Consider the following 13,303-nt stretch of genomic DNA (forward strand, 5'->3'; position numbering starts at 1 on the left):
AGACACTGAACCCATAATTTCAAATGTGCTAAATATTACAAAAGGGGAATGCAAAGGTGCAGGAGGAGCTGTTAACCTGGGGGATCCCGAAGGCTTCTCCATCAGATTTCTGGTAGAGGCATGAGTTAGAAGTCAGCCAGGCTACCAGGCATGATGAAGCACACCTACAATTTCAGCACCTTGGAAGGTTTTTGAAGCAAGAGAATCACAAGTAAGTTTGACACCAGCTTTAGTGAGAGACTGTCTCAAAATAAACAACAATAACAACAAAGGGCTGTGGATGTAGTTTAGAAATAGAGTCCCTGGTTTCAATCCCATGTACTGAAAAAAAAAAAAAAAAAAAGTCAACCAGGCTAAAAGAACATTGATGAAGGGGTACAGCCAGGGAGAGGAACAGGTGGGAAGGCCCTGAGGTGAGAGAGCACAAATGAGGAGCTGAAAGAAGTTAAGTGGCAGGACTTAAGAGAGAAGTGCATTTGATAGGAAGGGGAGGACTTCAAGGAAAAAAAGGACTTTATTTCCTTGTATTACCCTTCTCTCCCAGTAGATGCCCTCCTGAGTACATCTTGCTTCCTCTATTGCACCCTCCTCAGAAATTCAACAGCCAGCTCACTCACCAGAAAAGGAAAATCACAGGCCAAAAGGAGAAAGCCTCAGAACTTTCCTGATTGTGTGGTCTGGCTATAAATTTAGACTCTTGCTTGAAAAAAACCAAAAACCTCCCTTTTGTAGGCTTCCTCTTCCCATCCCCCACCCCAGCAGTCGCTTTGTTTCTGCAGCCTTGTAAAATTTTCTCTGTATAAAACAGGAACATCAGCCAAACATGTGGACTTCCCCCTTTCCATTCATTAGAAGAATGGGTTACTTCAAACTCTCTTGGGAGTATTTAAATGCAAATTTTGTCAAGAAAACAACTTTTTTTTTTTTTTTTGTATTGGGGATTGAACCTAGGGTGCTTTACTACTAAACTAGATCCCCGTTCTTATATTTATTTATTTATTTATTTATTTGGGGGCAGGGTCTTGCTGTATGATGAGGCTGGCCTTGAATTTTCCATCCTCCTTCTTCAGCATCTCAAGTCACTGGGATTTCCACCATGCCTGGCTAAGAAAGCAACTTGAGTCTAACAGAAGCGCTTCAGCCACACAACCCAAACTAGAACTTTCTACTGTGTTATTTATTTATTTTATGGTAGGGGATTGAACCCAGGGCCTCATGCATGCTAGGCAGACATTCTACCACTGAGCCCCCATCCCCAGTTCTTTATATTTTGAGATTTGGTTTCCCTAAATTGCTTAGGCTGGCCTCAAGTTTGTAATCCTCCTGTTTCAGCCTCCCAAATTGCTGGGATTACAGGTATGAATCACCACACCCAGTTTCTTAATTGGAATTTCATCCCCCTTGCCTCTACCCACAACCCCTCGGGCCTTCAGCACAGCCTGGTTCTCAGAGTAGACTCTTCATTCTTGACTCTGTTATTTCCTCATGTTTGGTAGGCATCAGTCACTGTTCTTGTAGCAGCCCCTGGAGGGGATGGAGAAGCTTTTCTATTTGCTGCAGTGAAAATGAGGAGGCAGATGTCTGTAGGGGGTGATGGTGGAGGAGTGTATATGTATATTTGTGTCTGGGCCTTCTTAGTCCTACTGTTATAAAGTAATATAGGAAATGCAGTGACTCAGCACTGATACAGTCAAGATCCCCAGAGTTAGCATTTCTATATCCTCTATTTATGAAAAAGTGCTGTCCCATTAATTACCAACTCCTTCATGGTGAATTTTCCACTAAAAGTCTTTATTTATCTAAAAATAACATACCTCCAACTTATTCCCTTTCTTTTAGTAGACTGAGCTCATTAGCAGCTGACACCAAACTGTGAACTAGCTTGCCTTTTTTTTTTTTTTTAAAGCACCCAAAATTAAATTGGAAGGAAATGAGCATTTGTCTAAGGTGCAGTCCTGTCCTCCTTCAGGCCCTTCCCTGTATTATCTCCACACCCAGAACTTGATGGAGAAAGATATGATTAATGACTTGTTCATCCAATATCTGATCATGATGTGATGTGGAAACCTATTTGTGAAAAGCATCATTTCTTTTTCTTAATGAGCTGAGCACTGATTGACCAAATATTTGGCATTCCTCCAAAGTTCAAAGATACTATCCCTGCCCTGGAGATAAGAAGCTCCTCTTTCAAAATCTTGAGAATGGGAACTGAGATGGAAGTCCAAGTCTCAATTTTGGCTGCTCAGTGCTGCATGAATTTTCTCACTTGCTCATGTGCCCTTGTGATGTTAACCAACTTTTTAATTTTTTTTGTACTGGGGGTTGAACCCAGGGGAGCTTTACCACTGAGCTACATCCCCAGTCCTTTTTATTTTCGTTTTGAGACAGGGTCTTGCTAAATTGCAGAGGGGCTTGCAAAGTTGCGGAGGACTTGCAATCTTCCTGCCTCAGGAGATAGGTGTGTGTGCCCCACCTGGCCCAGCCTAGCTTCTTACTGCAACCACCTCTTCATCTCTGCAAAAAATCAAGTTAACACTGGAAACATTATCACTGAATGGGCCCGGAGTTCCTCATTCATTGCTTGCTCTTGGCCCTAGCACACTCCAGGAATATTGGGATTGAATGATGCACAATTGAGTGGAGGAACGATGATATTGGGACCTCCTTCCTCAAAATGGTCCAAAATAAATCCTTACCCATATTTATCAGTTTTCTTTCTTTACCCTTTTCCTTCCTCTGATGGGAGAATAATTGATTTCCTTCTTTCTGCCCTGACCAGTTATGCCTCCAAATCCTTTCTTTGTCTCAGGTTCCCACATTTCTCCCTTTTGATCTAAGTCTCTGTTCGGAAGACTGTCACAGTTTAGTAATCCTGTTGGGTCTACCCTCCCACCCCCCGGATTTATGTCCTCATGTCTCCTCTTATTCACCCCATGGTGCAGTCAGAATCCTGCCTCCATTCCTCCTTGAGTTGTCATTTCTCAGGCTCTGCCCCTTGGCCTGGCTTACTTCATGATGTGGGTCTGCCCCCCTCACTTCCAGTTCAGTTTCTTCTGCTTCTGGACAACCCTTTGTTCCTGGGATTCTTTGTGGGCGCAGTGTTCCCTTTGGCCTCACACTGCAGGCCTGTCTGGATCTTGCCCTTGTCCTGGTTCCGGCCTTGTCTGGCCCTGGGATCTGAGGCATCTTGGTCTTTTGCTCTCTGCTGTCCCTCTAGGGTTTCTCTAGATCCTCCAGGAGCCGCACAGGCCCACTTCGACTTCTCCCCAGCCAGGGGGCTCCCTCCTTTGTCCCGGCTCCGGTGTAGGCCAGCGCTGACGGGGGCCGCCCGCCCACTCTGCCGAGTCGGCCCGGGGGTCTCCGGGCAGCCGCGGCCCTCCCAGCCTTTCATCCTGACGCGCGAGGCCTCCTACCCAGCCTGACTCGCGCCAGGGCCGGCCTCCCGCTCACTTCGGCTCCAGTGCCCGGTCCCCGCCGGGCGGTGGTCGGCAGCCACCGAGGGGACCCGAGTGGGCAGCCCGGGCCCAGCCGGCCACAGCCCGGGGCGTCCTCGCCGCGGAGGCGGCGGGGAGAGGGGCGGGGAACCGGTTCGGCCTGGCGCTCCTGACAGGAGGAGCCGCCGTCGCCGCCGCCGCGCCGGGGCGGGCTGAGGGAGGAGCGGAGCCGAGGGGTGGGGAGGCGGAAACGCGAGCCGGGACCGGCGGAGCGCGGTCGGGCCGGGTGCGAGCAGGCTGAGGAGCAGAGCGCGACTGCCGGGCCGAGTGAGGCGGACCGAGAACCGAGATCCAGGGCGCCGCCGCTGCCCGCGAGCCGCACAAAGGCCAAGGCTGGGGCCGCCGCCGCTGCCGCCGCCTCAGCGCGTGGGCCTGGAACCGGCGCCCCCCGGGGCCGGGGGAGAGCGCGGCGCGGGCGGCCATGGCCGGCTACGTGCCGGGTCAGCAGCCGGCCAACCGCAGCCAGGAGAAAGAGTTCGTGCAGGCGTACGAGGATGTGCTGGAGCGCTACAAAGGTAGGGCCGGGGGCTGGCCTGAGTCCGAGGCCGGGGGCCGGCGCGGCGTGGCCTTCGGAACCCGTGCGCTGGGCGGGCTGCAGGTGGGGCGGCCGGGCGGGGTCGCGGCCACCGCGCCGGGCTTGTCCCTCAGCGGCAGTGTCTCGGGGCCAGTTAATTTACTAAGTCGAGATAAGCCTTGGGAACCCTCTCGTAGGGCAGCCGGGGCTTTCATATCGCCAGTTACAGTATTTGCCCCATTATCTGGCCCCAGCTGGAAGGAGACGAGACAAGGAGCTGGCTCCGGAGACCGACTGCTGTGGCAGCCGCTGGGGAGGAGGAGGAGTCGGGCGCGGGAGAAAACCACCCGTTCTGCTCTCGGTGCGATCATCCCCTCGCACAGGCTCGGATCTCTGCCCGCCCGCCCGGGTCCCTCGCCCGCTTTTGTCTGCGAGTCCCCGAGGAGACGTGCGGAGCACCCCGGGGTCCGGGGGTCGGTGGGCAGCCGTGTCAGTGAGTGTGCAGTTTTTGGTGAAGAGGCCACTTCCACCCCCGCGTCGGGGTCCGGGCCTGATCCAGGCGAGGGTCTATTTCTTCTTTTCCTCAAAAATAAAGATTGGTCTCGGAGCTCGGATTTCATCCCCCTGAGGCTGTCTTGCGAAGCAGTTCTGCAAGTTAATGCCTAACCTGAACCACGGGTGTATGCGCAGAAAGTTTTGACAGGCCATAGGGGCTGTGGACTGCATTTCCCCAACTGCTGTAGGTGCCCTAAGTGGAAGCCAGGGATGCGTGGCCTCGGGAGGCCCCTGCTTTGATCTTTAACATCCAGTTCTGGGAGTTTGCTTTGGGAGGCAGTGCTTTCCACAGAGGTGGAGTTTTTCCCAGAAACTACATAGACAGTACTTTCCTCCTATTTTATTTAGCTGGAATCCTTATGACTAGCCTTTCCTTTCTTTTCATCTGAAAGAGAGGAAACTTCAGACCGTATGACTGAGTCCAGCATACTTGTTTACAACACCTACCCACTGAAGGGAAACCAATGAAGAAGCTGTAAAACCTCTCTCTCTCTCTCTTTTCCTTTTCTTTCTCTGTTTTCTCCTCCTCCTCCTCCTCCTCCTCTTCCTCTTCCTCCTCCCCCCCCCCCTTCCTCTTCTTCTTCTTCTTGCATTAGAGCTCTGCTTGGGAATGCAGCAGGGGGAAAAAAACAATTAGATGAAATGCTAAAATGGCCTTGGTAGGGCTTCTACTTGTTCCCTTCTGCATCAGCTCCTGTAAACTATCCAGCTTCTTCTGCCTGCAGCAAGTTTTCTGTCAACCCCCTGTGGTCTTTCTTTTAAGAAATGTGGATCATTTCAGTGCACAAAGAGGTTAGATTGTGCTGCAGAACTTCATTGAAAAAATGTGGCTCAGTGAATGGTTTCATTAAGTTTCCTTTGCAGGCTTTTGAGCAACACTGCACTCTTCAGAGGGAGGATACACTGGGATTGTCTCAGGCCGTGCTAGCTTTAAACCAGCAGAATTAAACCAAAACTAGGTGAAATAACCTCAGTATCTCACTGGATTGGATTGCCAATGGCTGGGAACTGAAAGGGAGTTGGACCCCTGGCCAATGAAGCAGGGGAAGAAGGGGGAAATAGGGCTTGTTCCAGGAGAGGTATCTGGGCAGTCCTTTTAGCTGTCTCACTCAGTTTGGCTTTCCTTTGAAGGACTTTGATCAGGTGTATAGGAATTTGATTCTTTCCAGACACAGACCTCTTTCTTGAGAGGAGGAATAAGTAAAAAATGGTTGACTAAAGTAACTTGAGGAGCTGTGTGAGGGGGTTAGTGCAGTCTGCTTTATGGTAGGTGCAGAACAATCTTTTCTCCTACTGTATCATTCTCCCTGGGAAGTCAGAGTGGCTTAGCATCCAGGCCTTTGTTACTTTGCTGTATGGAATTCCTGCATTTTACAGACTTAGAAATCCTCTTACTCCCTTAATAGGAGGACTGTTTGCCAAAGCAGAGGAGTGTGTTAGAATGATAGAGTGGCCAGGGGAGGTAGTTTGTAAGGATAATGCCAAGAATTAGTTTTGAAGAGAGATGGGGAAATATACTGATTATGATGGGGTTCTAGACTCTCCAAATTATTTGGCTTTCACTCTCTCTTTCTTTCTCTCTTTCTGCTGGTACTAATTTGTAGTCACCTCATTCTATAGATTAAAGTAGGATTTTCACATACAGAAGGAGTGCTGAAAGTTTCAGTTGCAGAAAACCCCCTGAAAGGGGCAAAGATAAGAAGGGAAATAATATATTTGTGGTGTTCTGAAGTAAGCAGAGCTGTGTGTATTGCACCTGTATTAGGAATAGTTGTCAGGCATGGATTTTCCAGAACTATGCTTGGCAACTGTTTCCTTGTGTATTGGTAGTGAGCATGGTCTTGGTAGGATTAGATGATTCAGCATGGACATAAATGTTCTCCTTCATTTCCTAAATATCCCAAAGTCTCTTTAAAATAACTGGTCAGTATATGGGGGGCTTTAGGTAACAATTCTGCATCCCAATGTTTCAGAATGGGCAGCAATCAAGAGAAATAGGGAACATCCCCCAATAAACAGATATTACATCTCTATTGGCGGTAATACAGTGTTAGGCACTGGAGATGGCAGAATTATGAATGAGATCTGGTTCCTGTTCTTGGTTATTCACATCTAGCAGGGAAACACATATGCAAACAAGTAATTATAATACCGTGATAAGTGCTAGAACAGAAGTTTGTATAAAGCACCATGGAAACAAGAGGAGGGAAGAGTGACTATCCTCTGTGGGGTTCATTGAGAGAAGTTTTTTTTTTTATTTTTTAAATGGTCCTAGGGATTGAACCTAGGGCTCCCTGCTCTAGGCCAGCCCTCTAATGATGAGTTACACCCCCCATCCCCATTGGGAGGTTTGACAAAGGAGGTGACAATTGAGAAAGCTTTTAGGGATGAATAGAATTTAGCCAGATGAAAGAGGGAAGTCAGATGAATGAGAGAACAGAGGGCATAAACAGCACACGCAAAGGCATGAGTGAGTGGAGAGTTTAAAGGATATAAGTAGTTGGATGGGACCAAAGCTAGAGTTTTGGTGGGAACATATGATACTGTAAAGAACGCAGGATCCAGCTTGTAAGGATTCTTTTATGGCTTTACTCCATGGGCGGTGGGGGAGTCGTTGAAGGTTGAGAAAAAGCAGCTAGTATGCCAGTTTTATTAATTCATAATAAGGGAATACCTGTCCAGTGATTGGGATACTTATGTTGCTGTCTGGGGTACCCTCTTCCTGTTCCAAAGTGCTCATAAGGCTTAGTTCCCAAACGGTTGCTTGGTAAATATGGGAATAAAAGAGAGGTGAGGGGTTGGGGTTGTAGCTCAGTGGCAGAGTGCTTGCCTAGCTCTTGTGAGGCACTGGGTTCGACCCTCAGCACTACATTAAAAAAAAAGAATAAGTAAAATAAAGATATTGTGTCCATCTACAACTAAAAAAATATTTTAAAAAAGAGAGGTGAATTATTTTAAGAAACTTCATCCAGATGATGATATGGCTAGCCACAAAGTTTTCCTTTCTGTGGATTGAGGTTCTTATGAATACCAGAGGAGAAAAGGAAGAAAGGGAGCAGTGCAAGGATCCAATTTCTCTCCTAGGAGGGAGACACTCTACTGAAGAAGCAAGCCACATAGGGCATAGTTTTAGGTTTTAAAGAAGAGTTTTAAAAGCAAACATAATCTGGGTTCATGGTGGTGGGTTAAGCAAAAGGGGAAATACATACATTGGTTCAGGCAGACTTTAGATTTTCTGTTTGCACAAAGCCTAAAAGACTAGAATCTTCATGTGCCATGCTGGGCTGGGAATAAAAGAGAACATTCACATTTCAACAGTGGTAACATCGACTCTCTGGTACTTACAAACTTTAGAGTTCTTGCTAGGTGCCATGGGTTAAATGAAGCTATTTAGGACTGATCTTTGTTATCATATCATATCATATCATATCACAGAAAATAGCTTAAAAACTTACTGCACAGAGTTAGGAGTGAAGGACCTACATATTAATAATGCAGAAGGCAGTTTGATATACTAAGAAGACTTTACATTTTTTCATTCTTGGGCTCCAATCCTAGTTCTGCCACTTCTGTGTAATGTTAGAATGGTTGCTTAACTTCTCTGATCTTTGAGTTTTTCACCTATTGAAAAATGATTAATACTGACTTCTTGGCATTTTTGAGACTATTAATGAGCTATTGGCATGTATTAATGTTTTAAAATCTTTAACATATATAGTACTTTAGTTTACAAAGCATTTCATATACATTATCTTATTTGAGCTTTATAATATCCTATGTGAATAGTTTTATAAAGATGGATAAATTTAGGAATAGATATAAAATTATTGTTCACAAATATGTCCCTAGACTTTCACATTGTATCACAGAGGGAAGTTTTTTTTCAATATATATTTATTTTTATTTATTTATTTATTTTTAAATAATTTTATTATTATTATTTTTAGAGAGAGAGGAGAGAGAGAGAGAGCGAGAATTATTTATATATATATTTTAGTTCTCAGCGGACACAACTTCTTTGTTTGTATGTGGTGCTGAGGACCGAACCCAGGCCGCACACATGCCAGGCGAGCGTGCTACCACTTGAGCCACATCCCCAGCTATATTTATTTTTTAATTGTAGTTGGACACAATACCTTTATTTTATTTATTTTTATGTGGTGCTGAGGATCAAACTCAGGGCCTGGCACGTGCTAGGTAAGCACTCTACTGCTGAGCCATAACCCCAGCCCCCTCACAGAGGGAAGTTTTAAAAATCAGAGCACTGACTTGGGTTAAGTGAAATAATTGTGAAAAATGTTAGAAAATGTAATTATTATTATTATTATTATTATTATTATTATTATTATTATTTTTAGCCTCTGGCCAAGGTAAAGTATAGTCAGTCACACATGGGAAATGGCCTATATTTCCAGATAACTGAACTGCAGAGAATTTTTTTTCCCCATTATTGTGGGGGAAGTCTTGTATATGTTTCTGAAAAAAAGAAAAAAAATTTTTTTTTTTTTCTCAGTACTGAGGATTGAACTCTGGGCCTCCTGCATGTTAGGCATGTGTTTTACTACTAAGCTACATCCCCAGCCTTCTCTGATATTTTTATACAATAGTAATATAGTGCAAAGTGATAAGATTTTGCTAACATAGTGGTTAGAAAATATAGGCTGAGGATTTGGAATTGTTAACTTAAGTGGTGCTCTGAAGAAGCCTCTTGATTAAATGTAGACTCAGTTTTTAAGTTGTGTTTTAGAAACCAAGTCTAGAGTTGTAGTGGATTGCTTCTAGACAGAACAATAGAGTAATTGCTACTTCTGGGTATGGGCACTATTAATTCAGACAGTGAGTCAAGTCCATCTGCTGGGAAATCACAAGCTTTGGCCACATCATGCTGTTGAAATAATAAAATGTGTGCATGTACTGACAGTGCTTATGAGAGCTCTTGCCTTGTCTTGGGCTTGCTTGGAAGTGATGTAATATAAGCCAGGGAAATGCATCAGCTGAAGCCTATTATCCCAATATTTTTCAGTGCCAATTCCAGGTTTTAGAGATCTTTGTAGAAGGAGCACTTCAGAATGCACATGTGAGATCAGAGACATCCAAGATAAAAAATCCTGGCCTTTTCAGTTTCTGATAATTATATAGAGAGTTATGTTGTGACCAGGTTGTACAGTGTATAAAATCTCCTGCTTTTGCTCTTGTTTTTTTTTTTCCTTTTTTCCTCTTGGTGTAGGAGATTGAACCCAGGGGGCTCCTGCTTTTCAGATAAGTGCTGTGTTCCCAGCCCTGTCTCTTATGGTTTTGATTGGAGTTGAAGCCTCTGTTGTCTTTCTTCCACTGGGGGCACTTACTGATTTTGTGACTTGGGAGAGCCATTTCAGGTCCATTGGGTTGGCTTGTAGTATGTAAGAATGTTTATTCTAACTTGTTGTTGTTGTTGTTAACTTCTAATAAAATAATTATTTTAACTTCTAATAAAATATTATTTTCCCTTCCAGAACTTCTCAGTTTCTAGAATAGATTACAATGAACCTCTGATTCTTGTCTCTAGCTCTCAGGGCTTTCCACAATTTGACCTGCCTTGCACACCCACTATTATCTCATGCCACAGTTTCCACCCAACTCGGCTTTCTGCTCCACTGGGCTGGTCTCAGCGGTCCTTTGCCCAGATCCTCATACCTGCCTCTGTGCTTTTGTTCATGTTCACTGTTCCTGGAAAGCTCTCTTCCTTTCTGATTATTCAAATCTTTTTTTTTTTTTTTTTGGTATTAGAGATTGAACCCAGGGGTGCTGAGCTACATCCCCAGCCCATTTTATTATTTAAAAAAAATTTTTTTTTGTAGTTATAGATGGACAGAATGTCTTTTTTTTTTTTTTTAAAGAGGTGTGAGAGAGGGAGAGAGAGAGAGAATTTTAATATTTATTTTTTAGTTTTCGGCAGACACAACATCTTTGTTTGTATGTGGTGCTGAGGATCGAACCCGGGCTGCACACATGCCAGGTGAGCGCGCTACCGCTTGAGCCACATCCCCAGCCCCTGGACAGAATGTCTTTATTTTATTTATTTTTAAGTGGTGCTGAGGATTGAACCCAGTGCCTCATGCATGCTAGGCAAACTCTCTGCCTCTGAGCTACAGCCCCAGTCCCAGTTTTTTTTTTTTTTTTATTTTTAAGTTGCTGAGACTGCCCTCGAATTTGCCTCAAATTTTCCTACCTCAGCCTTTTGAGTCTCTGGGATTACAGGCATGTATCACTATACCCAGCTAGGCAGGGACTTTTAATGCTTCTTGTGTATGTGGTTGATTGGCAGGGAATATCTCTTGAGGGTTGATTATATTAGTACTTTCAGGTTTTATTTTTAAATAGTTTTCTTTTTTTGTGGTACTGGATATTGAATCCAGGGGTACTTTATCCTTGAGCTAAATCCCTAGCAACTTTCTTTTTTTTTTTGAGACAGGGACTTGTTTCCTTACCTTGGTGAATTGCTGAGGTTGGCATTGAACTTGTAGTCCTCTTAACTCAGCCTTCCTAGTAGCTGGGAATAAGTGTGCACCACTGTTCCTGGCTATAATTTTCTTTTCATATTACATAAGTAATATGCTTAATATAGAAAACTAACAAACACAGGAAACTACATATAGAGTTTTAGATAATCTGCTTTCCTTAGTTTTGTGTGTAGGTAGTGAGGTAGGGTAGAAAGGCAGGCTGACCAACAGATACCTGTGGTCTGCCTGGAGAGAATGGAGTGCTCAGGGACAGGCCTCTTTTGCCTATCCTTGGATTTGGTACCCTTACTTGTTCTGGCTCTGTAAAATTGTGTTACTGTGAAATCTGCTCACATTTATTTTTCTTTCTCTGTTCAATATCGCTTTCTTCTGCATTACTCTTTGTCAGTCATCAGGGATATTCCAATTATCAAGGATAATTTGGATAGTAGCCCAAGATAATTGGTCAGTCATCATCTTTCTTTTGGGCAAGGGCTGTGCTAGCTATATTGCTAGATTTCCTCTTACTGTAGCAGATTTCTGTAGTGATTTTTGTTAAGAGAGGTAAACCCAATTCCTTTTGTGTTGATGAAAAGAATGAGCTTGCTTGAAATGCTTTTGGGGTTTACATGATTTTTTTTTTCATTTTGTGTCAGGGATTGAACCCAGGGACGCTTAACCACTAAGCCATATCCCCAACCTTTTTTTACATTTTATTTAGAAATGGGATCTCCCTAAGTTGCTGAGACTGGCTTTGAACTCTCAATCCTCCTGCCTCAGTCTCCCCCAGCTGCTGGGGATTATAGGCCGTGTGCCACATTGCTGGTTTAAGGTCATGTTTTTAGCTTTTACTTCTCATTTAAATTAGTAAATGCTGAGTGCCCCAGGACATTTATTCTACTCATTCCCTGGACAGCCTTCAAGCAATAAATATCTGGCAAGAATTGCATAAGAAATTCCCTAAATCCCCACTGAAAATTTTCAGTTATGTCTTGATTTGCTAATCTTCCAAGGTGTCATGGGTTTGTTTGGAGGATCTTTTTTTCATTTAATTAATTAACATCTATTGAATTTCTACTTTGAACCAGGGAGCAAGTGAAGTGTTGAGGAAACAAAAATAATTGTCCTTGCACCTCAGTGATCTTAGAGTTTAATGGGGGCAATGTTGCCAAACTGGCAATTACCATGTGTTGCAGGGCATGTTACATAGAAGCACTGGTGCTGTGATAGTGAAGAGAAATACTCAGGATGGCCAGGGTGAGAAAGGACCAGGGAAGATATCCAGAAGGAGATGAAGCCTGAGCTGTTAACCTAAAGGATTTGAGATTGGTAAAAAATTTGGGTCAAAGGCATTCTGGCAACATGAACAGAGATAAGGGAGTTTGAGGGGAAGGAATATGTGTATTAGGAAAGTTGGTGTGTAGGACATGAGGGAAGGAGAAAGGAGAAGGGCAGAGCTAATATATAGACTGGCTTCACATGTCATGCTGTATGGAATTTGAACTTTTTCCTAAATGCTTTTGGGAGCCATCGAAAGCTTTTAAGCAAGGAAGACTGATTAGATTTACATTTTAGGAATACTTCTTCTTTGGCAGCAGTGTAAGGAGAGATTGTGTAATGCCAGATTGGTGGGACCCCAGTAGACCTCCAGGAGCCGAATCCAATGCAATCACACAAGAGTCTTTATTGCAAGCCTGGACTCACATCCGTTTCCCATGCAGCGGTCCCAAGGAGTGAGTCCTGGCCTTTAGTTCAGTGAGGATTTATAGGTTTTGCGGGGATACTCTGTGCGTCACAACATCACACAGCAAATCATTTCATACTGCGGGAAAATCAAACAACAACTCTTAACATTGATTAGCACCATTCACTGGCCAGAACAAGTTGGGTAAGGGTGATTGGTTAGTTTAAGTGGTGTATACATTTGAACTGATTGGTTTAGGCCGCCAGGGGTTGCAAGAGTGTATATGCTAAACTGCAGGGTGGCTTAATCAGGTTATCAATCACCAAAACTACTGGGAGGGTCTCCTGGCATTTTACATATTTTCCCTGTCTCATGCTGATTGGTGGTTGCTATGGATCCTCACCTAGTGTAACTGAGTCAGGGACATCTGGCCCCACAGATCTCTCCTGTTAAACAACTTTGCAGGGTGGGTATGTGCCTAGGAGCATTCTGAGGGTTTTTCCTAGGATAAGGGTCACGCCCCTTCCCTCTGGACAGGCCTTGAGATAGAGGCTGATTTCTCAAAAATGGAGTCACA

The 13,303-nt window shown here is 44.4% G+C and overlaps 2 protein-coding genes across 12 annotated transcripts in view; one reads left to right on the plus strand and one right to left on the minus strand.

Moving 5' to 3' along the window:
- LOC101963192 (microtubule actin crosslinking factor 1) overlaps positions 1–13,303 on the plus strand; it is a 347,556-nt gene that overhangs the window by 15,044 nt on the left and 319,209 nt on the right. Inside the window, exon 1 of one of the 11 annotated variants that reach the window (XM_078025965.1) lies at positions 3,873–4,009. The exons of the other annotated variants lie outside the window; for them this stretch is intronic. Coding sequence (XP_077882091.1) covers positions 3,916–4,009 — 94 coding nt within the window. The 5' untranslated portion in view covers positions 3,873–3,915. Of the gene's footprint in view, positions 1–3,872; positions 4,010–13,303 lie in introns of those variants that run through there. 11 annotated transcript variants of the gene reach the window in all.
- LOC144368003 (uncharacterized) lies at positions 1,163–3,917 on the minus strand. The gene is made up of 2 exons (XM_078025980.1): positions 3,010–3,917; positions 1,163–2,514 (listed from the first exon to the last, which is right to left on the minus strand). The coding sequence occupies exon 1, from the start codon at positions 3,915–3,917 to the stop codon at positions 3,447–3,449; it is 471 nt and encodes a 156-aa protein (XP_077882106.1). The 3' UTR covers positions 1,163–2,514; positions 3,010–3,446.

The sequence above is a fragment of the Ictidomys tridecemlineatus genome, chromosome 11, assembly GCF_052094955.1.
Source record: "Ictidomys tridecemlineatus isolate mIctTri1 chromosome 11, mIctTri1.hap1, whole genome shotgun sequence".
NCBI classification, from domain to species: Eukaryota; Metazoa; Chordata; class Mammalia; order Rodentia; family Sciuridae; genus Ictidomys; species Ictidomys tridecemlineatus.